Raw genomic sequence first — 22,237 nt, 5'->3', positions numbered from 1 at the left:
GCTGATGTCACGGTGCTTGGTATGGGGACCAGAAGGATGTCCTACAGCCTGGCAGGTCTCCAGCAAGTGGGGTGTGGAAGAAATATGGAGGGAGAGGCTAATGTACTGGTTTCTCCCTAAGGCAACCCCTGAGTGTCTGTAAGAGATGTCCTTGAGTGATGGATGGGGAGCCCGTGGTGGTACAGCCTTATCCAGGGATCAGACAGAGGCAACGTTGTGCAGAATAACTCACGGTTCTTTATTCCACAACAGCAGACAATGGGCCTGAACGATTCACAGCAGAACTGGTACTGGAGTGGCCATGGAGAAGTGTCTGCAGGAATTGGTTTACCAGCCTGGTAGTAGATGCAGGCTGGGATGGAGCTGTGTCCAGTTGTGGAAGCTGCAACTCTTGTCCTGGGTTTAGCTGAGTGTTAGCCCTGATGGTGGACTGACACTGTCTCTCTCTCTTCACTTTGTCTGTGTGACAGGATGTACTCTCTAGTGGGACCTGGGGCCTAAGAGCTTTCCAGGTTTCTGGAAAGAGGACTTCGAAAGAGGACCCTGCTGGTAAGAGCACTGGCCCCTCCCTGTCCAGGGGATTTTTATTAACCTGGTCAGCTGGTGGCTACCTCTCCAATCACACTCCAGTGTACATGGTGCAATACTATTAGCTGATAATTCATATCCACTTAAGCATTGTCTGTGCAGGCAGGATCTACAGCTGCTGATTACCTAATAACCCAGTTCTAGAACTTTCTAGAAGGTTCATTACTCCCTCAGACAGCTCCTAACCTGGAGAGGGCACTGTTCGCAACTACTCCTCTGCCCATGTATTGGCAGGGGTGTTGCACTTCACTGAGCTTCTGTCTCCCTCTGCTCACTGCAGGGGCCCCCACCCTTGCATTCCAGGACCAAGCTCTCACACAGAGACACAGATGCTGACTTCCTGCCAGCAGCATGAGGAGAGTGAAGCTACAAGCTACAGACAGATAAAATCTTTATCCAGTGGAGAGAAAGGGATGTATATAGTGGATCTGACCGTATGTAATGGCTGTGATAGCAGAGGGGAAAATGTCATGTGAAATATGGATCTCATCTCTTTTTCCAAGTATCAGATATTAGTGCAATGTTCGGAAACTAAATGAAAGTTTATATAAACCTGTACCCTCAAATCTAACCACATTGTCAGCACATAGAACTAGAGAGATGATAATGGGGCAAATTTACTTACCCGGTCCATTCGCGATCCAGCGGCGCGTTCTCTGCGCTGGATTGGGGTCCGGCCAGGATTTATTAAGGCAGTTCCTTAATAAATAAAGGCTGCTGCGCTTAAAAAACATCGGAACGCGCTCAAGTTCACCGGCCTATTCCTAGTGAAGGTAAGTGCAAGCTCCGCGACACATTTTTTGTTTTAAATGCAGCAGTTTTTCCGAATCCGTCGGGTTTTCGTTTGGCCATGCCCCCCAATTTCCGTCACGTGCATGCCAGCGCCGATGCGCCACATTCCAATCGCGTGCGCCAAAATCCCGGGGCAATTCAGGGGAAATCGGCGCAAATCGGAAATATTCGGGTAACATGTCGGGAAAATGCGAATCGGGCCCTTAGTAAATGACCCCCAATGTGTCTGCTTAGAGAGTCCCCAACCACACTCTGGAATTTGACACTGGCCATTAGTGAGTGATAGGAGCTAAGACAGCAATAACACTGAGTAAATTGTAAAGTAAAGGGTTCAATTTATCTATATTGTGTAAACATCACTAGGGACACTTTTCTTTCATGGGCAAACACCCATGTACTGAGGTACATAGAATTTTTTTCTCAGGGATCAATTAACCCTTAAAGGAAGTCTAAGGATTGTAAACCAAGAACACTTACATGTTGGTGTGTGCCCATTTTGGCAGGATCTTTTAGCATCTTATGCCTTTTTTTTTTACAAAAATAGAGCCTTTAAAAATCATGCAAATAACCCTGTGGGGCTCCTGGTTCCATTAACATCTAAAGGGTCCAGGAGCCCCACAGGTTCATTTGCATAATTTTTAAAGCTTTACAACAAGGGCATAAGAGGCTAAAAAAAAAGCAGGTCCTGCCACAAGGTTCAGAAACTGGCATGTTAGTGTGCTTGGTTTACAATCCTTCATCCTGATGGAAGATATCCTTTAAAGGAAAAGAGGCACGTGAGCTGTGTGATGATTTGTGTTATTACTGAAAGGTTGTTTCATCCTCTAATCTGTGATTTACTAATTGGTCTATAATCCCTCACTGCTAGGATGTTCATCACACTAAACTCCTGAGTGACAGTTTGCAAAATCACTGTCACAAGCAGCACAGTAAAGACTTCTCATTAGCTTTAGAGGATTTTACAGTATCCCAGAATGCATTGTGGTAACGCCATGAATGCTGGGATTAGCCTGGAGAAGAGGAACACGGTACAGTAATGTGTTTTATTGATAATTTCTTTTTATGGATCTCAAATTTTTAAATTTAGATGTTTTCTATGTATGTTAAATGTACTGAAAATCTGAAGGCGAATTGGAGGAAAACATGCAGTGACATGAAAGGCAATGACTAATGTCATGATCAAATGATCCACTGCTATGCCTGTAGTATCAGAGATTTAGAATCTGCTGACAGACTGTGAAATGTTTACAAAGGCAATAACATTATTTTGCGTTCTAGGTAACTTCAGCATTCACTCTGACCTCTTTGTCACTTTTTTACAAATTTGACATTTACAGATTTAAAAAATTACAGCATAAAGAATTTTACTAAGGCTGCATTCACACTGCAAATTTGAGACTGCATATACGTCCCCAATACATCCCCATTTGGCAATAGGCACCGGTGACTATATGGTTTCGTGCACATGTGGCACCAGGAAAAACATCTTTCCCCGCTTTTATGGCCGCGCACCGTGTATCCCTATGTGCTTCTCCTGTGTGGGTGAGCATAAAACTGTGTGGGTGAGCATAAAACACTTCGTCTGTGTAAATAAAACTATATATTTCCTGAAGGCAGACACGTGTCCAATTTTCAACATTGCATTAAGGAGTCAATAGACACCTTCATGCAATTTTGATTTAAACTGACTTTGATAGCAAAAAAGGTGCCCCATAGACATAATAATTTGTTAAACAACTCCTAAATGTAATAGGTGAACATCTGTAGAGTTCATAGATACCTCCTAGGCCAATGAATAAATAATAATAATATCTCTAAAATTGAAATAACCAAAAATCTGCTATTGAGCCCGAAATTTCAAGACGGTCACAACCTGCAAAATGTATCAATTACACACATTAAAAAGTAGTTGATCCCACGTTAACAAACATGATAGAATGTTCTTCCTCTCCCTCCATTACTGATTTCAATGCTCTCTGATTTTTATCAGTAGGAGAAGTGACTATCACACATAAATTCATATTGGCCAGGTTTAGCTACAGATGCAGACACTATTTGGGAACTCTGCTTGCTGTAAGCATATACTCCACGCCCCGGTAGCCTCTTTAGAAAATTAGCATTTTAGGGCAATAAAAGTTAGAAAAGACACAGGGGACGTGAAGATTAGCCCTTAAAAGGGCTATCCTCACGTACAATAGAGGCACCTACCACCCGATCTTCTTTACTAGGTAGATCCGTAGTGGTAGGTTTCCTGTAAAAGCTTGCAATGCCGCCTCTGCCCACTTTGTTTCCTTCTTGATTAGTAGCATCTATCTTGGTTCATAGAAATGTGCACCCCCACTCTTTCCATGTCTACTTTCTGGGACAGCTCCCTGTTGCAGTGAGGAAAGAGAGGGCTGCTGGGGACTTTTAAGGAAACAAAGAAAGGTAAAAATAGACATCCCATATCCTAAAACGCTGAATCTAATAAAATATAAAATTTCCAAATGGAGGCATTTTGCAATTGAGTTACACATATACATTTTACAGGTCCCATCAACAATGCTGGGATTACTATATGACTCCATTTGACTGAATCAGTAAAAAACATAATGTTTATCAATTTTGTAATTATTTATCATTTTGTTCCCTAGAAAATCCATTTCCATGTTTTCCTCTGTATTCTCATCTTCTATGCCCTGTTCTACATGACATGCACTGTTTGTGCAGGGATATTGAGGTAAGAATCTCATAAAAATAAAATAAATATAAGTTTAAGACATATAAAATTATCACCCGTCTTGAGAATATGCTAAATTTTTTTTTCATTTATAAGCTTTACTATATTTTATCTGCTGTTTATCACAATCCTTAACCCCTTAGTGACCAAGCTCATTTGCACCTTGATGACTAAGGCCTATTTTTCAAAACTTGCATGTATCACTTTATCCGGTCATAACTTTAGAACACTTTAATTTACCCAGGTGGCTTTGAGATTGTTTTTTCGCGACATACTGTAAATCAAGTTAGTGGGAAATTATGGTTTATATATTTAGCATTTATTCATAAAAAAAGGGAATTTGGTAAACATCTTGAACTGATAGTCTTACTACTCAAATTAGTTGCTAACTAATATTTACCATATCTCGGCTTTGTGTTGGCGTCATTTTAGAATATGTTTTATTACAACACTAGAAAGATCAAGCATTCTCTCAAATTTTTAATAAAATTTCCTGAATCAATTATTTTAGTGACCATTTTATTTCTATAGCGGTTTTGGAAGTTCTGTTAATAGAAACTCCCACATATTAACTTCACCCCTCAAACTATTCAAAACAACAGGTAGGAAGCTTGTTAACCCTTTATGTATTTTACAGAAATTCAAACAAAATGAAGGTTTTATTTGGAATTCACTAATATTTATCATTAATACATTCATGTAGCCCTTAAATTTTCCCACATAAACTGAATAAAAGCATCTACAAATATATTGTGCTGTTTCTTCCAAGCAAGGGGACATGCATGTGGATGTAACCTTCTGTCTGGGCACATGGAGGGGCGTGAAAGGGAAGGAGCACCATTAAGAATTTGTAGGGCATATTTTGATAAATTATGTGTTTGTAGAGCCCCTGAGGCCGCGTTCACAAGTGGCATTCTGGTTTAGTTTGGAAAAGCAATATAAAGTTTCCACCTGTGATGGCATGTTGATGTAAGATTACAATTCCTTTGCGTTTAGTTAACGTATTGGAAACACAATGTTACCAAAATATAGTATCACAAGTGGAGCCTTTGAATTGCATTTCCAAATGCCACCAAAATGCCACGTGTAAATGTGGCCTCAGTTGCCACAAACCCTTATCCCAGAGAATTTGTAAACTTTTTATTATGTGGTATAGGGGCCATTTTAACCCCCTGCCGCTTTTTCCATTTTATTTTCTGTTTATGGCTCCCTACTTTCAAAAATAAATAACTTTTAAATAACTTTTTTATTTTTCAGTGTACATTGCTGTATGAGGGTTTGTTTTATGCGTAACAAATTGTAATTCCTAGTGACGGTATTTTATATTCCAGGCCATGTTCTGGGAAGTGGAAATAAAATTCAAAATGTGTTAAAATTGACAAGAAACTGCATTTGCAGCATTTTCTTGTGGGCTCTGTTTTTACGACTTTCACTCTGCACTCCAAATAGCATCTCTAATATATTCTTTGGTTTAGAATGATCACAGTGTTAATATATTTTTAAAAAATTAAAGCCTCTTGTACAAAAAAAAAATTATTAAGTTTACCATATTCTGACTTCAATAACTTTTTCATACTTAGGAGTACAGATTTGGCGTCATTTTTTCCAGGATGAGCTGGTGTTCTCCTTGCTACCATTTTGGGGACCGTGCGACCTATAGATCACTTTTTATAAAGTTTTATGTTTTGCGACATGGCAAAAAAGTGGCGATTCGGACATTTGAGCACATTTTTCCATTATGGGGTTTACCGCTGGGAATAACAGTTTTTATATTTTTATAGATTGGGAATTTTGGGACACAGTGATAAAAAACACAACATATAAGTTAATGTTTTTTTTTTTACTTTTTTAAATTATTCATTGTTTTAAATGTTTTAGGGGCTTTTGGGATATTTCAATAAATGTTATTTTTAATTTTTATATATTTTTAATTTTTTATTAATTTTATCATTTTTTTTCCTTTTTTTTTTTAATAATACAAGCTTATGAGCTAGTGATCACGAGTTCATACTAATGCACTGCAATAATCACGTATTGCAGTACACTAGAAGTGGTTGATCCGAGCAGACTCTGCAGCCAGAAGTGGCCACTGCTATGGAAAAACCTACAATAAGGCCTCCCAGATGTAAAATAGAAATGTAAGATGTCCCTCCAGTCAAAATACCTGCAATGCTTATATCAAAACTATACCTGCAAAGAATGTAGCAAACACATAAATATTTTTTTAAAAGATTTTATTTATGAATTTTCAATTTTTTAAATTCAACAATAACACCTTAAAACATTAGACTACGGCGCAGCGTAGTAATACTTGAGAATAGCAGGACAGCATATTCAGATATTGCATTCGGTCAAATAGCATTCTAATATCAGAAATAGGTGACCATATCAGTACATATACAGCATGTAATCGCCGCAGTTGGAACTTAATGAACAAACATTCAGACACCCATTCATGCAGACATACAAAGACATAACACTAACTACATAACACTCCACCCTCTTCACATGGGGTTCGAGCCAGACAAAAGGATACGTTTATGATATCTACTTTACACCGCAGTGTTAGAGTTCATGTTCCATCTAGACCAAATAAATTCAAATTTTTGAGGGCATTGTCTATTATTGTATACCGAGTAATACATAGGGATAACCTTGTTGACCAGCGATATCCATTTCTGCAGGGGAGGGGGGTCACGATCCTTCCAGGACATAATCACCACCTTACGCGCATAGTACAGAACGAGTCTAAAGAAGATCCTGTCATAATGGCCACCAATGACCTCGTTTATTACTCCCAAGAGGCAAACCTTAGGGTTAGCTATATGGGGAAAACCAAAGTGATTGCTGAGGAATGTTAGCACTTCTGTCCAAAAGGCACTGACCCTGGGGCATGCCCACACACAATGTAGGAAAGAACCACAGGCTACCTGACATCTGAAGCAGTTATCATCCTGTCTAGCCCCCATACGATTAAGTCTTACCGGTGTGTAATAAATTCTGTGGAGGAATTTTGTTTGTACTAGGAAATCCCTAGCGCTTACCACTGAGTCAAAGTATGAGTGCTCAACTTCCCCCCATTCCTCTTCTGAGAGGTCTGGGATATCCTCTCTCCAGCGCCCCTGAGCCCGGTCAAATGGTCTAACTCCCTGTGCTTGCAGAACAGTGTACACTTGTGTGAGAGTTTTTGATAGATCAGGGGTTCCTAGCAGGATTTCCAGTTTAGAGAATTCAGTGGACAATGTTAGGGACCCAAACTGGGCCTTAAAGGCGTGTCTCAGTTGGGAGTAGTGGAAGGACGCCATGGGGGGCAGGGAATATTTCTCTCTCAGTTCACGAAGGGAGAGTAGCTCAGAATTTGAGGATAACAATTGGCCGATGAACTTGACGCCTGCAGCCCCCCACATCGTCCACCCAGGCAAGGAGAGAAGGTGTGGGAACCAAGGGTTTAACCAGATGGGAGATCTGGGAGACACTGGAGGGGGAGAGGAGGGGCTGACTAGCGATTGAGCTCTTCGCCAGCATACAGCTACGGTACGCAGAGGAATTGGGATTAGGGCCGGGGATTTGTACCTATATAGAAGGTTCGTAAGAGCTTCATATGACCCCATCAGAGACCCAGCCAAGGCAGTGGCTGCATTCCCCCTATCTATGTCGATCCACCACTGTGCGTAGACAAGTTGGGATGCTAGATAGTAAAAGTATAAGTCAGGAGCCGCTAATCCACCTCGAGATCTAGGCGCCTGTAGCACGGCCAGACTGAAACGTGGGCTGGTCCCTTGCCAATAGAATGTTCTTAAGATACTGTCTATAGGTTTAAATATTAGTTTGGGGAGTAGCACCGGACAGGAGTGAAGTAGATATAAGAATTTTGGTAAATAGATCATTTTAAAAATATTGATGCGACCATAAAGGGATAAGGGTAATGTGGACCATGCTTGCAACCGTTTCTCTGTGTCTGTTATCAGGGGGTCAATATTTAATGCAACATAATCCTGGACCCTACGGGACACCCTGACACCCAGATATCTAAAGCTGGATACTACCTGCAAGGGGATAGATAGGTTAAGATTGGTATTACCGGATAAAGGGAAGAGAACTGACTTATCCCAATTTACCCGTAGGCCTGAGATGGAACCAAATCTGTCAATTAGGGAAAGAAGGGATACTAGAGAGGCGCCAACGTCTCCAAGGTATACTAAGGTGTCGTCCGCGTATAAAGAAACCTTCTCCGTGATCGACCCTCTCACCAATCCAACTATATCAGCGGAGAGGCGAATAGCCGCAGCAAGGGGCTCAATGGCCAATGCAAAAAGTAACGGGGACAACGGACAACCCTGCCTGGTGCCCCGGCCCATGGGGAAGGGGGCAGAGACATTCAGGTTAGTTCTGACCCTGGCTTTCGGACCCTGATATAAAAGCTGGACAAGGGCCAGGAATCTGGGGCCTATTCTCATTTTAGCCAGTACGGCCCATAAATATGGCCATTCGACCGAGTCGAAGGCCTTGCAATTGTCAAGTGAAAGAACAAAGCCATGATCAGGAGAACCCACAGCTGCTTCTATGTTTAGGAATAATCTCTGAATATTAATATCCGTTCCCCTGCCGGGCATAAATCCCGTCTGATCCGGGTGCACCAGTGACAAAATCACCTTATTTAGTCTGGTTGACAAGATTTTGGCTAGAATTTTTACGTCGGTGTTAAGGAGAGAAATAGGTCGATAAGAGTCAGGGAGAGAAGGGTCTTTCCCGGGCTTCGGGAGAACTACTATTAAGGCTTCTCTCATAGAGGGAGGCAACGAGCCATGCTCCAGGGCTGTGTTAAAAACATCAAGCAGCTTAGGGGCTAAAAATTCACATTTACTCCTATACCATTCTCCCCCCAGCCCGTCTAGACCAGGTGTCTTACCTGACGGAAGAGACTGAATAGCTAATTCCACCTCCTCTGCTGAGATGGGGGAGTCTAATTCTAGAGATTGGGCAGGGGTTAGGCGCCACAGAGGAAGGTCATCCAAAAAAGCATCCATTTCGGCAGCCGTAGTAGATATGCTAGGACTGTACAGGGAAGAATAAAATTCTGTAAACACCTTATTTATGGAGGTAGGAACATGTACCAAGGCCCCACTCGCATCTGCTATAAAGGGGACCGAAGCACATGGTCGTTCCGCCCTGGAGAGGTATGCAAGTAACTTACCATTTTTGTCCCCAAATTCAAAAACGGAGGCTTCAGAAGCCAAAAGGCGTTTGCTAGTGCGTTCCTTGGCCAGAGCAAGATGTTCCCGCTGTACCTGCGCCCAGGCCCTCTTATTGTCCCCACTGGGATTCTCTATGTATCTCTTTTCAGCAACCTGTAGTCTAGAGGTCAGCCCTCTTTCTTTATCGCCCATGACCTTCCTATGCCCTGCCACCCCGGAGATGATCGCCCCCCTCGTAGAGGACTTGTATGCGTCCCACAGAAGCAACGGATCTGGATGGTTATGATGGGTTTCCCAAAAATCATTATGATCTGTCTGCATTTTCATCTGCACTGTAGGATTAGAAAGCCATGCAGGGTGCAGGCGCCAAATTCGGGAATCACAGGGAGGACCAATCAGTAGATTGAGAACCAAAGCGGAGTGGTCCGAGATACTACGGGGGCAGTGGAAGATAGAGTCAACCATGGGGAGCACGTCAGGAGAGCCTAATGCCAGGTCTATTCGAGAAAAGGTCCTATGCACTGAGGAGTAAAAGGTATACTCTTTCCCCAAAGGATATTTCCCCCTCCAGAGATCTTTCAAGCTAAGGGACATTATCCATTCATTTAATCGAGTTGATGCAGGGTCTACCCCACTAGTGCGATCTAGAGATGGATCAGGCACCGCATTAAAATCCCCTATACAAATTAATGGACCCGGGGGCATGGCTGCCAGTTTATCTGTCAGTGCTTGTAGTGGGCCAGTATCAAAAGGAGGAGGGACCTACACTGAGGCAATGGTGAAGGAGGACCCCCATAAGGAGCAATGCAGTATGACAAAACGGCCAAAATGGTCGATGGCCACCTGTAACACCTCTATTGGGAGGGATTTAGATACCAGTATAGAGACACCTCTTGCATACACTGAATATGAGGAGTGGTAACCCCTAGCTACCCAGGCACGTTTCAGTGATAGAATTTTTTGTCCTGTAAGGTGCGTCTCCTGTATACAGACTATATGGGGAGACTGTTTTTTAATGGTATCCAAAATTATAGCTCTTTTAAATTTAGAATTTAGCCCTCTAACGTTCCAGCTTATTACCTTAATTGGCGCCATAAAAGTGAGGGGGGATATGGATCTGGCTGGATAGTTGGAGAATTGGAACCTGCAAAGAGAAATGGAGGGGACATAGACACATACAACCAAGCACACACACATACACACAACTTTACCACAAAAAACACATAATAAAGCATTAACATGAGTAAACCTGTAACCCAATTGTACATTAGAAATAACCCCCTGTCTAACACTCTAACAATTGAAGTGCAGACCTATACCCTCGAACTATATAACTACCAGGAACTATGGTCCCCAACTAGGATAAACCCAAAAAACTGCTTATCCCGGGAACCTGACCCCTACAGTTAGGGGGTTAGAAAGTAAATGATGGATAGCACCGATCACTTAGATACAGTGTAGAGGTGACCCCCCAGTAATTTACTAGAGGGGGTGGAGGCATCCACCTTGAAGTATTGTATGACATTGCTTAGCTATATTAGAACTGGGACCCCAGTTATGGCACGCAGGGCCTCCTGACTAAAAGGAAGGACTTTGAGTATATTCCAGCCCAAGATCAGGGAGGAGGGGCCGCCCTAGCACTTCCAGGAGCCCTAGGGGCTGAGTCCACCCATTGCATGGCTTCTGACGGGGAGGTGAAAAAACGGGTCCTCTGACCATCTATCACACGGAGGCGTGCAGGGAAAATCATCGAGTATTTGTACCCCTTATCCCTTAGGCGAGGGGGGGGGGAGTGCGCCCACTTCACTATGGCGCCGGCACACCAAGTGCCGCACACTCCTTACAGCAGCGGCCGCCCTCAGTCACGGTCCGGAGGACCGACTCCTCGCCTGCCGCCGACACCGGGTCCCGGAAGGAGGAGCGAACGAGCAGGCAGCGCCCGGAGAGCAGGAGGAGGCGGCGCGCCAGATCTTCAATGGCGCCGGCACACCACGTGCTGCGCGCGCCACGCCACCGCGGCCGTCCTCGACCCCGAACGGGAGGCCCGACACCTCACCAGTTCCCGGCACCCGGCCCCGGGACACAGTGGCGCGAGGCACCTACAGCGGCAGATCCTGCTTCACTGGTTCCCCAGCTACAGTGGCGGCGCCCGGTCTCCGCTTCAGTCCCTCCGACTCGGCTGGGGTTCCAAATGACAGGCGCCACTCCGTCCTCCGATTGCCAGGTAGGTCTGCGCCGGGTGCCCAGATGCTTATTTTCACGGATGGCTATCCAAATGACAGGATGGAGGTCAGGATCCCGGGAGCTCGCCGGTATGCGTCCTCCTAGCTCGGCATTCCAGCAAACACATAAATATATTCCATCAATAAATATACCAAACACATAGATACCAATGACTATGCCACACATATAAACATTTACCATCAATGAATAGACAGCATAGATAATAATATCCTGCACTTATAAATATAGACCAAACATTAATTTACTACAAAATCAATATATACCAGCATTAAATATACTGCTCATCTGGGCTGCACTTGGGCCCAGACATCACTTACTTTTAGTCTCCTTCTAAATCTGTGTTGGTCTGGTCCATCCCACTCTTCTTCCTGTAGTCTCCTCATTGTTGAGAGTCCTTCTCCATCATGTTGAGAATTATATGGTAACTTCTCCAGGCAGTGACTTATCTCTGTAGAATTTGCCACCAGGGTGACTGTGGCCTCTGGAGAACATCTCCACACTCTTTCCCTAAAACAATCACAGTCAATATAATGTCCCCTAGATAACAGCTAAATGATACCTGCATATACAGATAATACATCGTGACCCATCAATATACTATAATATATACTTCCATATAATTTACTCATTAATCCGGTAGCCCCAGAATACTTCCCCAGTATATAGGTAACCCATGCCCTCAGTATATAGCCAGCCAAAATATATATCGATCCAGCCCCATAGTATATAGCCAGTCTCCTGTGCCAGTATATAGCCAGCCAGCCCCCCAGTGGTATATAGCCAGCCTGCCCCCTGTAATATATAGCCAACCAGTCCCCCTGTAGTATATAGCCATACAAAGTACATTTGTATTAGACACCAATGCACAGGAAAAATTTTCCTGGCACAAAACAGTGTGGGCACATTAGATATCATCTAATTACAGATCGTGCAAGAACATAATATTCACTGTGCTATAATTAATATACTTAATACAACCAGTGGGCAGCAAAATAGATCTCAAATATGCACATTAAGTGTGTTATACTAAAACATCCTGCAGGCAATATAACTTATATAACATCATGGTGTTGGTATTAGAATTACCAAAAAGCAAATATAACCTTTCCCATGGGAATGAACCGCACACCGACCCCAAAGCACGTTTAAGCTATCAAGCCTTTATATGGGGGTGATGTAAGGCTGACCTGGTAGAGAACCGGAAGTGTCGCACGCCTCCGAGATCTCGCGTGCATGGTAGCACTCTATGGTTATATGATGCCAGATAATTGGCAGGACCTCCGGTCTGTTTGCGCTCTCAGTGCACAGAATCTCCTATAAAGAACACCACACAGTATAGGTAATATAAAACAAACAAAGAGCCTAAAATCTAAAATAACCAGTGTTGTGCATTCAGTGCTGAATTGTGAGATAATGGGGCACAATATATTAAGAATGTGGGGAACTGCACTAAAAGTGCTCACCCTGTGTATAATGCTCGGTGCGCCAGATTCATTAAGAACGTGCAGCAGAAATCATGAATCTGTTGCTTCCCTGCACTGGCCCAACGCTGCAGTGTTAGAGTGATAGCATTACTGGAAACCTCCAATAATGCTATCTAAGACAAAGTATATCTCTATACTTTGGTGGTTTGCACGATCCATTCCTCTGCATAGGATCTATGACCAACCTTGCACACGAAGGTGGATCGAGTTATGCAGTGTTCGTTCACATTCACCAGTGAATCTTCAATTTCTGAGCTGAAAGGGTTGGTGAGATCGACCTTTGGAATAGTATGAACTGTTTATTGTTGTAGGAATAGATAACTGACTTTTTAAACTGTTTTACATATAGCTATACACCTGAAATGTATACACACAAATATAAATATATTCCACAACATATACAAATGACTGGGCCGCACATATAAATATTTACCAGCAATGAATAAACGGCACATAATAATATTCTGCCCATATATAAATATATGCAAAAAATGGATAAACTGCAAGAATAAATATATATCAGCAGTAAATAACCACAGATAAATATATACCAGCATTAAATGTACTGCACAATGACATCACTTACTGTTAAACTGCAGCTATTTCCTTCTATGTTCGTATTGGCCTGGGACATCCGGCTCTTCCTGTAGTCTCTTCATTGTTGTCAATCCTGTGGCCTATAGAGAACATCACCACACTTTGTCCCTAAAACAAATTTTGTCAATACAATGTCCCCTAGGTAACCGCTAAGTGCTCCACAATGTGTCCCTGCTTATACAGATAATACACTGCGACCCATCTTATAATATATACTACAATATACTTACCCCTCATTAATTTATATTTAACACCAGCAAATCCTAAATAATTTAGATAGCAGAGCACCCCCAGTATATATGCCCTGCACATGCTCCCAAGTTATATATCTAGCCCCAGGTTCTCAGCACATGCCCAGCAGTATACAGGTAGCCCACACACCTGCCCCAGCAATATACAGTAGCCCCCAAACATGGCCCAGCAGTATATAGTAAACCCCACACATGCCCCAGCAGTATACAGTAGACCCCATGCATGCCCCAGCAGTATTTAGGTAGCCCCCACACATGCCCAGCAGTATATAGTAGCCCCCACACATGCCCCAGCAGTATATAGGTAGCCCCCACACATGCACCAGCAGTATATAGTAGCCACCAGACATGCTCCATCAGTATATAGTAGCCCCCATGCATGCCCAGGCAGTATATAGGTAGCAGACACACATGCCCCAGCAGTATATAGTAGCACCCACACATACCCAACGGTATATAGGTAGCCCCCACACATGCCCAGCAGTATATAGTATTCGCCACACATGCCCCAGCAGTGTATAGTAGCCCCCACACATGTCCCAGCAGTATATGAAGGTGCCACACATGTCCCTGCAGTATATATCAGCCCCAAAGCATTCCATGGCAGTATATAGTACAGGCAAAAAAAATTAATACTCACCTGCCTGCACTCCATGCAGCTGCCTTCTCCATGCTCCTGAGATCTATTGCTCCATGCACTGACATCATTGCTTAGGCATTGCTTAGGCATTGCATCCAGGCCATTACCTCATAACCACCTTACCATAACACTGGCCATAATGGATACACTGCAACCACCCGACTATAGCCAAACATAGTGATGATCACATAACCTGTCCAGGCATGTGATTGAAGCCTTATTTTGTAGAGAAACAGGCTGCAAAAGTCCCCTTAGTTACAGTGTTACTGGAACAGAGAAATCAATCAAGTTTAAAGACATCTAACAGGTACTGTGTGTGGATTGTTAAGGGTTCCCTGGTGACAAGTTCTCTCTCCTCTTAATTTTTTTAAACAGCTGTGAGAAGTGAAGCATGAGCATTATTTTTTCAACAACAAGCTGAAAGGGAAAGGCTTAATCCTCCCTCCTCAGAGCTGTATAAACACACACACATAGAGATTATCTGTAGGCTCATAGTTAGCTCCATAGATGCACACTGTAGAGGCTGGGATACAAATCTTTATGGGTGGGATCTCTGGAGTTTGATATTTTACAAACAACAGAATTTCTTAATAAATGATATTAAAAAAATGTTCACAACACTCCCCACACACACACAAAATATTAGAAATGATCTCAAATGTAGTTAATCTTAAAAAAATGGGTGGGTGGTTCTGAACTAAATACTGGATGTGCTACATGAATATTTGTTGAAAGAGCTACTACAAATTTGCTGCTGATTTCATGTGCAACACCCAGCAGATGCAAAGGGTTAAGTAGGTGTTGCGAAAGTGTCCCTCTCCATGTCAGAAGCTGTGACAGGAGAGACTTGGTAATTACAGCCTGTGAATGCTGCCTGGAAAGGTAACTGTTAACTATGTGTAAATTATTGACCAATGAGTTTGGCTATATTGTAACCCGGAGTGTGATTGGAGAGGTTCTACCACCTGACCAGGGGGAGTGATAAAAAACCCCTGTGCATTGGAAGCACAGGCCTCTAGACCACATGGTCTGTCTGCAGATACAGAGTTAAGAGAGAGACAGTGTGTAGCACACCATTAGTGCTGCACACAGAAGTAAACCCAGGACAAGAGCTGCAGCATCCACAACTGGACACAGCTGCATCCCAGCCTGCATCTACTACCAGGCTGGTGAAACAATTCCTGAACCACTCTCCATGACCACTCCAGTAATCCAGAATCTCCGGTAATACAGAATCTGTACCGAGATCGTTCTGGCCTGTTGCCTGCAGTTGTTCTAATAAAGAACTGTGAGTTATTTTGCACAACGTTGCCTCCATTTGTTCCCTGGATAAGGCTGTAGCAATAAGGGACATATATTACAGACACTCAGGGGTTGCCCCAGGGTGAACCAGTACATCAGCCTCTCCCTCCATATTTCTTGCACACACCACCTGCTGGAGACCTGCCAGGCTGTAGGTCAGCCCTCCGGTCCCCGTACCAAGCACCGTGACATCAGCGTGGCTAGGCCGCAACTGCCATCCACTTCGGTATTCTGGGCCCCGACTGCCTCCAGGCCCCAAGAAAAGGCTAGGCCCCTGTGCGGGATGTTGCACATGCTTGTAAAGTACTGTTATGTAAATTAGGACTAAGAAAGGCACCAAGATTTTAGAATAAGAGCTTTATAGGTTTATCTTAACTTGTTGAATAACTGCCACTAGTGCATAACTCTCACAATGTCATCTTATATTGTTATTTGTAGGATAGAAGATTTTGATTGGATGTTACCATTTAGACACACAATAACGCCATCACTCAGTAGCTCTCAATATTTAGGTGGGTATTACAACAATATGTCTAACCTGTTATAATCTTGACCAACATTTTTACCAACAAGATCATTATCTTCACCAACATCTATAATCTTTATATTTCTGATCCAAGGAAAAATGGGATATGTAGATATGTGGGATATGTAGACCCAGATTGTTTTGGATACTTGTTAGCAATTATATAAGATCACTGGTCATTGGTTTGGCTGACCATAGCTAATAGCTGATGTGGAAACATATGTTTGCCAACAGTCTAGAATCTACTGTGATTGTTCTGAATTTTAAGCACCTATTCTGACAAAGTACCATTAGCCTGTCCAAAAGTGTCAGTTCTTGTTTGGATAGGATATTACTGTAACTGTGCTAAGCTTGCTACACATTTCTAACATTTCACAGCAATAGGCACTCACTGTTAAAAGTGTTTGCAGTACATAATAAAATATACCATTGCTGCTTGAATGTTAATAAGATATACAAGATAATTGATGGCCTATTAATCACTTCTTTGAGAGCTTCGCTGCAGGATTGTGGTTTGGCCACTACAGAGCGCTTGGAACCATCTGCTTCACGCTATGTACAGTGATGTCCATTGGGTTTCTTTCCTATTTGACCAATATCTAGTTTATTCTGAAGCTTACATATCACAACTTTCTTCTTATTGCCAGTGCATGTGATTTCTGCAGAGATAACCTTCTTATTGAGTGGCCTTCTCTTTGTCCCTGTTGTTGGTTCCATGGTATGGGATTATTCTGCCACAGTGACATTTGTTCATGTATTTGTCTGCTATGGAGGTAAGTATTATATACATAGAAATATGGAAAATTGTATTACTAAAATTTGTCATAGTTGAGTGAGTTTATTTTATATTCTACATGCTATTTGCCCCTTATGCCACTTCCACACCAAGTGAGCGTGGGCTGTGAGGATGAAAAAACATATATCCATCCTGTCTGCCTAATATCCTGCAATTTTAATCTAGAAGGCAAACACCAGATGAGGAAGAATCCAATTTTCTAAATACAAAGGAAAAAATTTATTCTCTACTCTATATTTGGCAGTCTGAATAAAACCCTAGAGCAGTGATGGCGAATCTTTTGGAGACAGAGTGCCCAAAGTGCAACCGAAACCCACTTGTATGTTGCAAAGTGCCAACATGACCATTTAAGCAGTAACTTATTGATCCCTTGCTGTATCACAGGTTTCAATCTTATTGGCGTCCTGAGTTCACCAATACAATAGAAAGATGATGGAGAACTTGGATTCAGGGTCCAATGAAAAGGAACAATCAGAGTTCCCAGAGCAGGAGCTCCAACAATAATCTATCTCTATCCACACATTCTCGTTCCTCTAGGAACCCTGGTAGCCAAGGATGTTGCTTTAAAATTGCGCAGAGCATGGCATGTCCTGGGCTGTATTGGACCCCAGAAGGAAGCCCTGAGTCCTGTCTGGCAAACTCTGTGTTAATGTGAGGGCCTGGGTGCCCACAGAAAGGGCTCTGAGTGCCACCTCTGGCACCCGTGCCACAGGTGCGCCACCACTGCCCTAGAGCAACAAAATTCTGAAAATGTTCTTACACTCAAGAAAGGTATTTAGACCCTATCAGAATTTTTACAGACTAAAAATGCTAATTTTACTCCAATCTAAATGCCATAATTCTGCTAATCTTTCTTGGTACTGCTGTCCAGCCATTCAATTTTTTTTGGTTGTCTCTTTTTGAAGCTGTTTAGGCTCCAAAATTGTACACTTTTTGTGCACTGGTACCCAAAGAAATTCTCCCTATTCTATGTGTTGTCTGACTAGTAATCTGTGAAGAGGTAGAACATATGTATTTATTCTTTTAATGCACCCCACAACCTTATTGTGGTTGTCTGACTATTTTCAAAATTCTGCAGGAAGGCTGGGGAGGGGTTTAAATAAAAACAAAGCTGTACTTATCTTCTTTGTCGTTCCCGGTGTCCCGCCCTGCCGTCTCTCCGGGCCAGGCCCCTGTTTGTTTAAAGGGGCATGGAAGCTGCACTGAGTTCGGCTTCTGGCTGGCTACGCCCACCCATCCCCATATCTCAGCATATAATACAGCGTTTGTTTTATCATGTTAACTATGATACTATGAATATCTGGTCCATGAAATAAGCCACATGTGGTAAATAGAAGGTCTAGAAGGCCTAGTGCCATAGGTTCACCACCACTGGTCTAGGTTTATAATGCATCGAATTCTTCCATATTGTTTAATTGAGGAAACTAAATTTTACTCTTTTTCTCATAGTTACACAAGAGTTTCCTCTCATGTGGCAATGGTGGCTGCATATAGGTAAAGTGGGTATATCTACCATATTCCATTACATACCTGCCCATCATTTGTAACATAACACAATTGCTCTCTTCGTGGTTATATAATAATACAAACCTCCTTTCCACGTGGGAACCCCCATGTACTTGTCTGTTTATATATCTGGTGGTTAAAGGGAGTTTGTGAAAGAAGTTAATCTAATAATAAGGTTCCTTTATTCAATTCCAAATGGTTTAAATAAAATATTAACACAGTTTAATATACAATATAAAAACAAAGGATTTAATTTACCAAAATGACACTGAATTATGATTATTAATAATTGTGTACTCTTTTTACAGGTTCTGGATTATTCCTTATGATCACATGTGGCCAAACCCTTGCATATTTAACATGTGGAAGCGCAAATCAAAGGCATTTATCAACTATTTAGTGAATTAAACATATCACAAAAACAAAAATTGTTGAGTTTCTTCTTAAGACTAATTTGATGAACTAATTGGTAACTCTACTCATAAGGCTTTGTTTACACCAATAATAATTGATGCCACTTAATGAGTTGTTTTTAAATTGTGTTTCAGATGTCTTCTACTGTGTAGTGATTTTTCTGACCCCATTCCTATATAATGCAGGATAGCTTTTGGTTGTGCCCAGTACGTAGTGAATGGTCTGTAGCAGGTATTTGTGTGGGGGCCAGGTCTCTGATTTCAACAATCCCTAAACCATCAAGCATGGAAAACCACAGGAAACACTTGGAAAGGCCACTGCTTACCCGTCTCATGTCAATTTAAAGAGACTGCAGTGCCGCAACATGAACAGCAATAGCACCTGCTCTATAATTTGTGGTGTGGTCAGTCTACATGTTCACAGTGTGGGTGAATTGAAGGTTATGGGGCTGTGAGTTGGCTGCAGTTTAGGATTTGTATAAACCCCATCCAGTAGGCTGCTAATGTATATTGTAGTAAATAGGCTCACACGCAGCAAACCTGGCCACAGAAAGATTTTTATTATCATACGTTGTTGTTTTTTTTAGCTTACTCTACAGGGAGTCTAAACAATGATTTTATAATCCTAGAGACAGGCTTTATGAATATTTTGTTCTGCACTCTGATTTCCTGTATGAACCCAGTCGTATTGTTTGTCTTGTTATTTTATCTCTAATCTCACTTGTCATTGCTATTGATGTGCACATGCGGGGTTTGACAGGCTATTTACTTAACAGTGTATTGAACATGGAAACTTCTGTGATTCTTTATTGTATTTGCTCATCTATATATCGAGTGTTTTTTTTAATACTCTTGCTTCTGTAAATACTTGATCTCAATTGTTCTATGTGGAACCAGAAGACAGTTTCACATTAATTCCTTAAGGTCATCTCAACATAATCAATGGGGAAAGCAGCTTTCAATTAAAACATATGGAACCTCAAGAGGATATCCCTTAAAAATGTAATAAAGTGTAAAGCAAGCATTTTAACACATCTTATGTCATGATATGTAATTAGTTGTTATTTAAAATTTTGCTCCCCTTAGCAGAAAAATGCTGTTGGTGCAGTGCATCCAGTATGGCCAGTGTTGTGGTGAGACGACATCTTAGTGAGCTAATGTGTATTGATGGCAGTTACACATCATTACTATGGTAACAGAGCATGAAAGTGACATTATGACAGAGCATGACATCATCACTGGGACCAGAGTGGGAGGAGGAGTGACTCATGACATTGAGTTTTGTTATATTCATTTATTTATAGCATTATGGGTTATTTCTTTGGAATGCCCCTTTAACAATTGGCGGGGATCACTGACACGTATGTAATATGTATGTATGTATGTATGGCTGGCTTCACATGAGCGAGTCTGCTCATACAGTGGGATATGTATTCTTCACATCCTCCCTGAATGCAGTAGGAGGAGTGATCATAATCAGCAGCCAGTGATTGGGCTCCTGCTGACATTCAGAGAGTTTCCCCAGTGAGGTAACGGTCCTTACACAGAGAGTTAAATCACTCTTAGTGTGTACTGTCAGTGGAGGCCCAGGGGGTAGAAGCAATATTTTGCTTCCGTCTCCTATAGGTGGTTATAGACTTGGATTAGCGGATAAGTAGCTCAGCAAGAGGGAGGAGGATAGATAGAAAGACGTAGCTTGCTACATCTTTACATCCTTTGTTTCCTGCAAGATCGTACATATACTGATTAATCCACGTTAATTAACAAAAAAAAGAACAGCATGTACAAACATGATTCTTAAAGCATGAAGTATAGTCACGCAGGACCCCAGCAGTAAAACATGTCCAAATTCATATTACAGCAAAAAGACAGACTGCAGGGTCTCGCGGAGGCAAAGATCATATTTATAACACATCACAGGGATTCCGCCCACCCATTCCAGTAGCAGAATAAGAAAAATATATGAACAACAGACAGGGGAGACAAACGAGACAAGACAAATTAAACAGGGCAAAGGTAGGGAAAAAGAGGCAGGGAGGGGGGGGTTGGAGGCGGCTTCCAAGTTATTCCTCGGGTGTACACACTGGACGTGACCGTACATCCCAGTAGTTTCCAATGGAGAGATCCTGAAAGGCTATGATTTCAAATAAAGAGCCTATAATTCTAGGTAAAGCAATCCTGAAAGGCAGGGGTTAGCTGGTATTCCTCCCAAGGGGTCCATACCATTGTTGTTTTACTAGGGTCTGGTGAGTCATCGGCCACCAGCTCCTCTATTCTTTGTATATAGCGGAGCTCCTGTATCCACTCCACAGCAGTAGGTGGGGGCTCTTCCAATGTCAAGAGATCACCGTCCTTGCCACCATAAGAAAGTGGCAAAGGAGGCCCTTTTTGATGGTGGGGATGGTGCCCGGCAACACAGAGAGAAGGGCAACCTGTGGGCTGAACTGTACGGTCTTACCGGACACCCTGCTGTAGGTGTCAAACACCATCCACCAGAAGACCTGTATCACCAAGCAGCTCCAGCAGACATGCAGAATGGATCCCACCTCCAGCAAAGTTCTGAAACTCCAGGATAGATCCTATGAAGCGCGAGTGGGCACCTGTCTCATCGTGATAAGATCTTATAATTCTTCCTGTGCGATTCAGGGTAAAGGAAGTTTGTGGGAGAATAAGAAAGCTTTCTCCCATTCCGCTTCCGTAAGGGTAGTTGATAGTTCCGTCTCCCATACTGCCGCAAACCCTGGGTTCCCCCAGAAGGATTCAGTGAGAAGTATAGCATATAACTGAGACATAACATGGACCTGCCGCTGACCTGACGCAGGGAAAAAAAAAATAAAAAATCAAAACTCACCTTTCCGGCGGCCCCCTCGGATCTTCTGTGTGATTCTTTGGTCAGCGGCAGGTCCGTGCGATGGCACAAGCACTGACATCAGCCGCTGGCACTGCAATACAATTGTGTGTGTCGGCAGCCTGCACACACTGTGATGGCTGCGGCTGACGTCAGCGCTGTGCGCGGCATGGACCTGCCCGTGACTGAAGAATCACACAGAAGACCCAAGGGGGCTGCCGGAAAGATGAGTTTTGAATATTTTTTTTAAATCAACGGGGTCTGGAAGGCTATATACCGGGGCACAGGGGCTGGCAGGCTATATACCAGGGCAAAGGGGCTGGCAGGCTATATACC

The 22,237-nt window shown here is 42.7% G+C and overlaps 1 protein-coding gene across 2 annotated transcripts; it reads left to right on the top strand.

Annotated features, from left to right (window-relative positions):
- Nucleotides 1–2,286: 2,286 nt before the first annotated feature.
- On the top strand, nt 2,287–20,048 carry LOC140118687 (putative transmembrane protein 244). Of its 2 annotated transcripts, XM_072136892.1 has the most exons (6): nt 2,287–2,408; nt 4,014–4,099; nt 16,251–16,324; nt 16,986–17,111; nt 18,584–18,628; nt 18,949–20,048. In XM_072136892.1, the coding sequence occupies exons 1-6, from the start codon at nt 2,355–2,357 to the stop codon at nt 19,038–19,040; spliced, it is 477 nt and encodes a 158-aa protein (XP_071992993.1). In that variant the 5' UTR covers nt 2,287–2,354; the 3' UTR covers nt 19,041–20,048. The 2 variants fall into 2 exon arrangements, with proteins under 2 accessions (XP_071992993.1, XP_071992994.1); XM_072136893.1 differs by lacking the exon at nt 18,584–18,628.
- The last annotated feature ends 2,189 nt before the right edge of the window (nt 20,049–22,237 follow it).

The sequence above is a fragment of the Engystomops pustulosus genome, chromosome 2 (assembly GCF_040894005.1).
Source record: "Engystomops pustulosus chromosome 2, aEngPut4.maternal, whole genome shotgun sequence".
In the NCBI taxonomy this organism is placed as follows: domain Eukaryota; kingdom Metazoa; phylum Chordata; class Amphibia; order Anura; family Leptodactylidae; genus Engystomops; species Engystomops pustulosus.
This window is presented reverse-complemented; position numbering and strand designations above follow the sequence as displayed.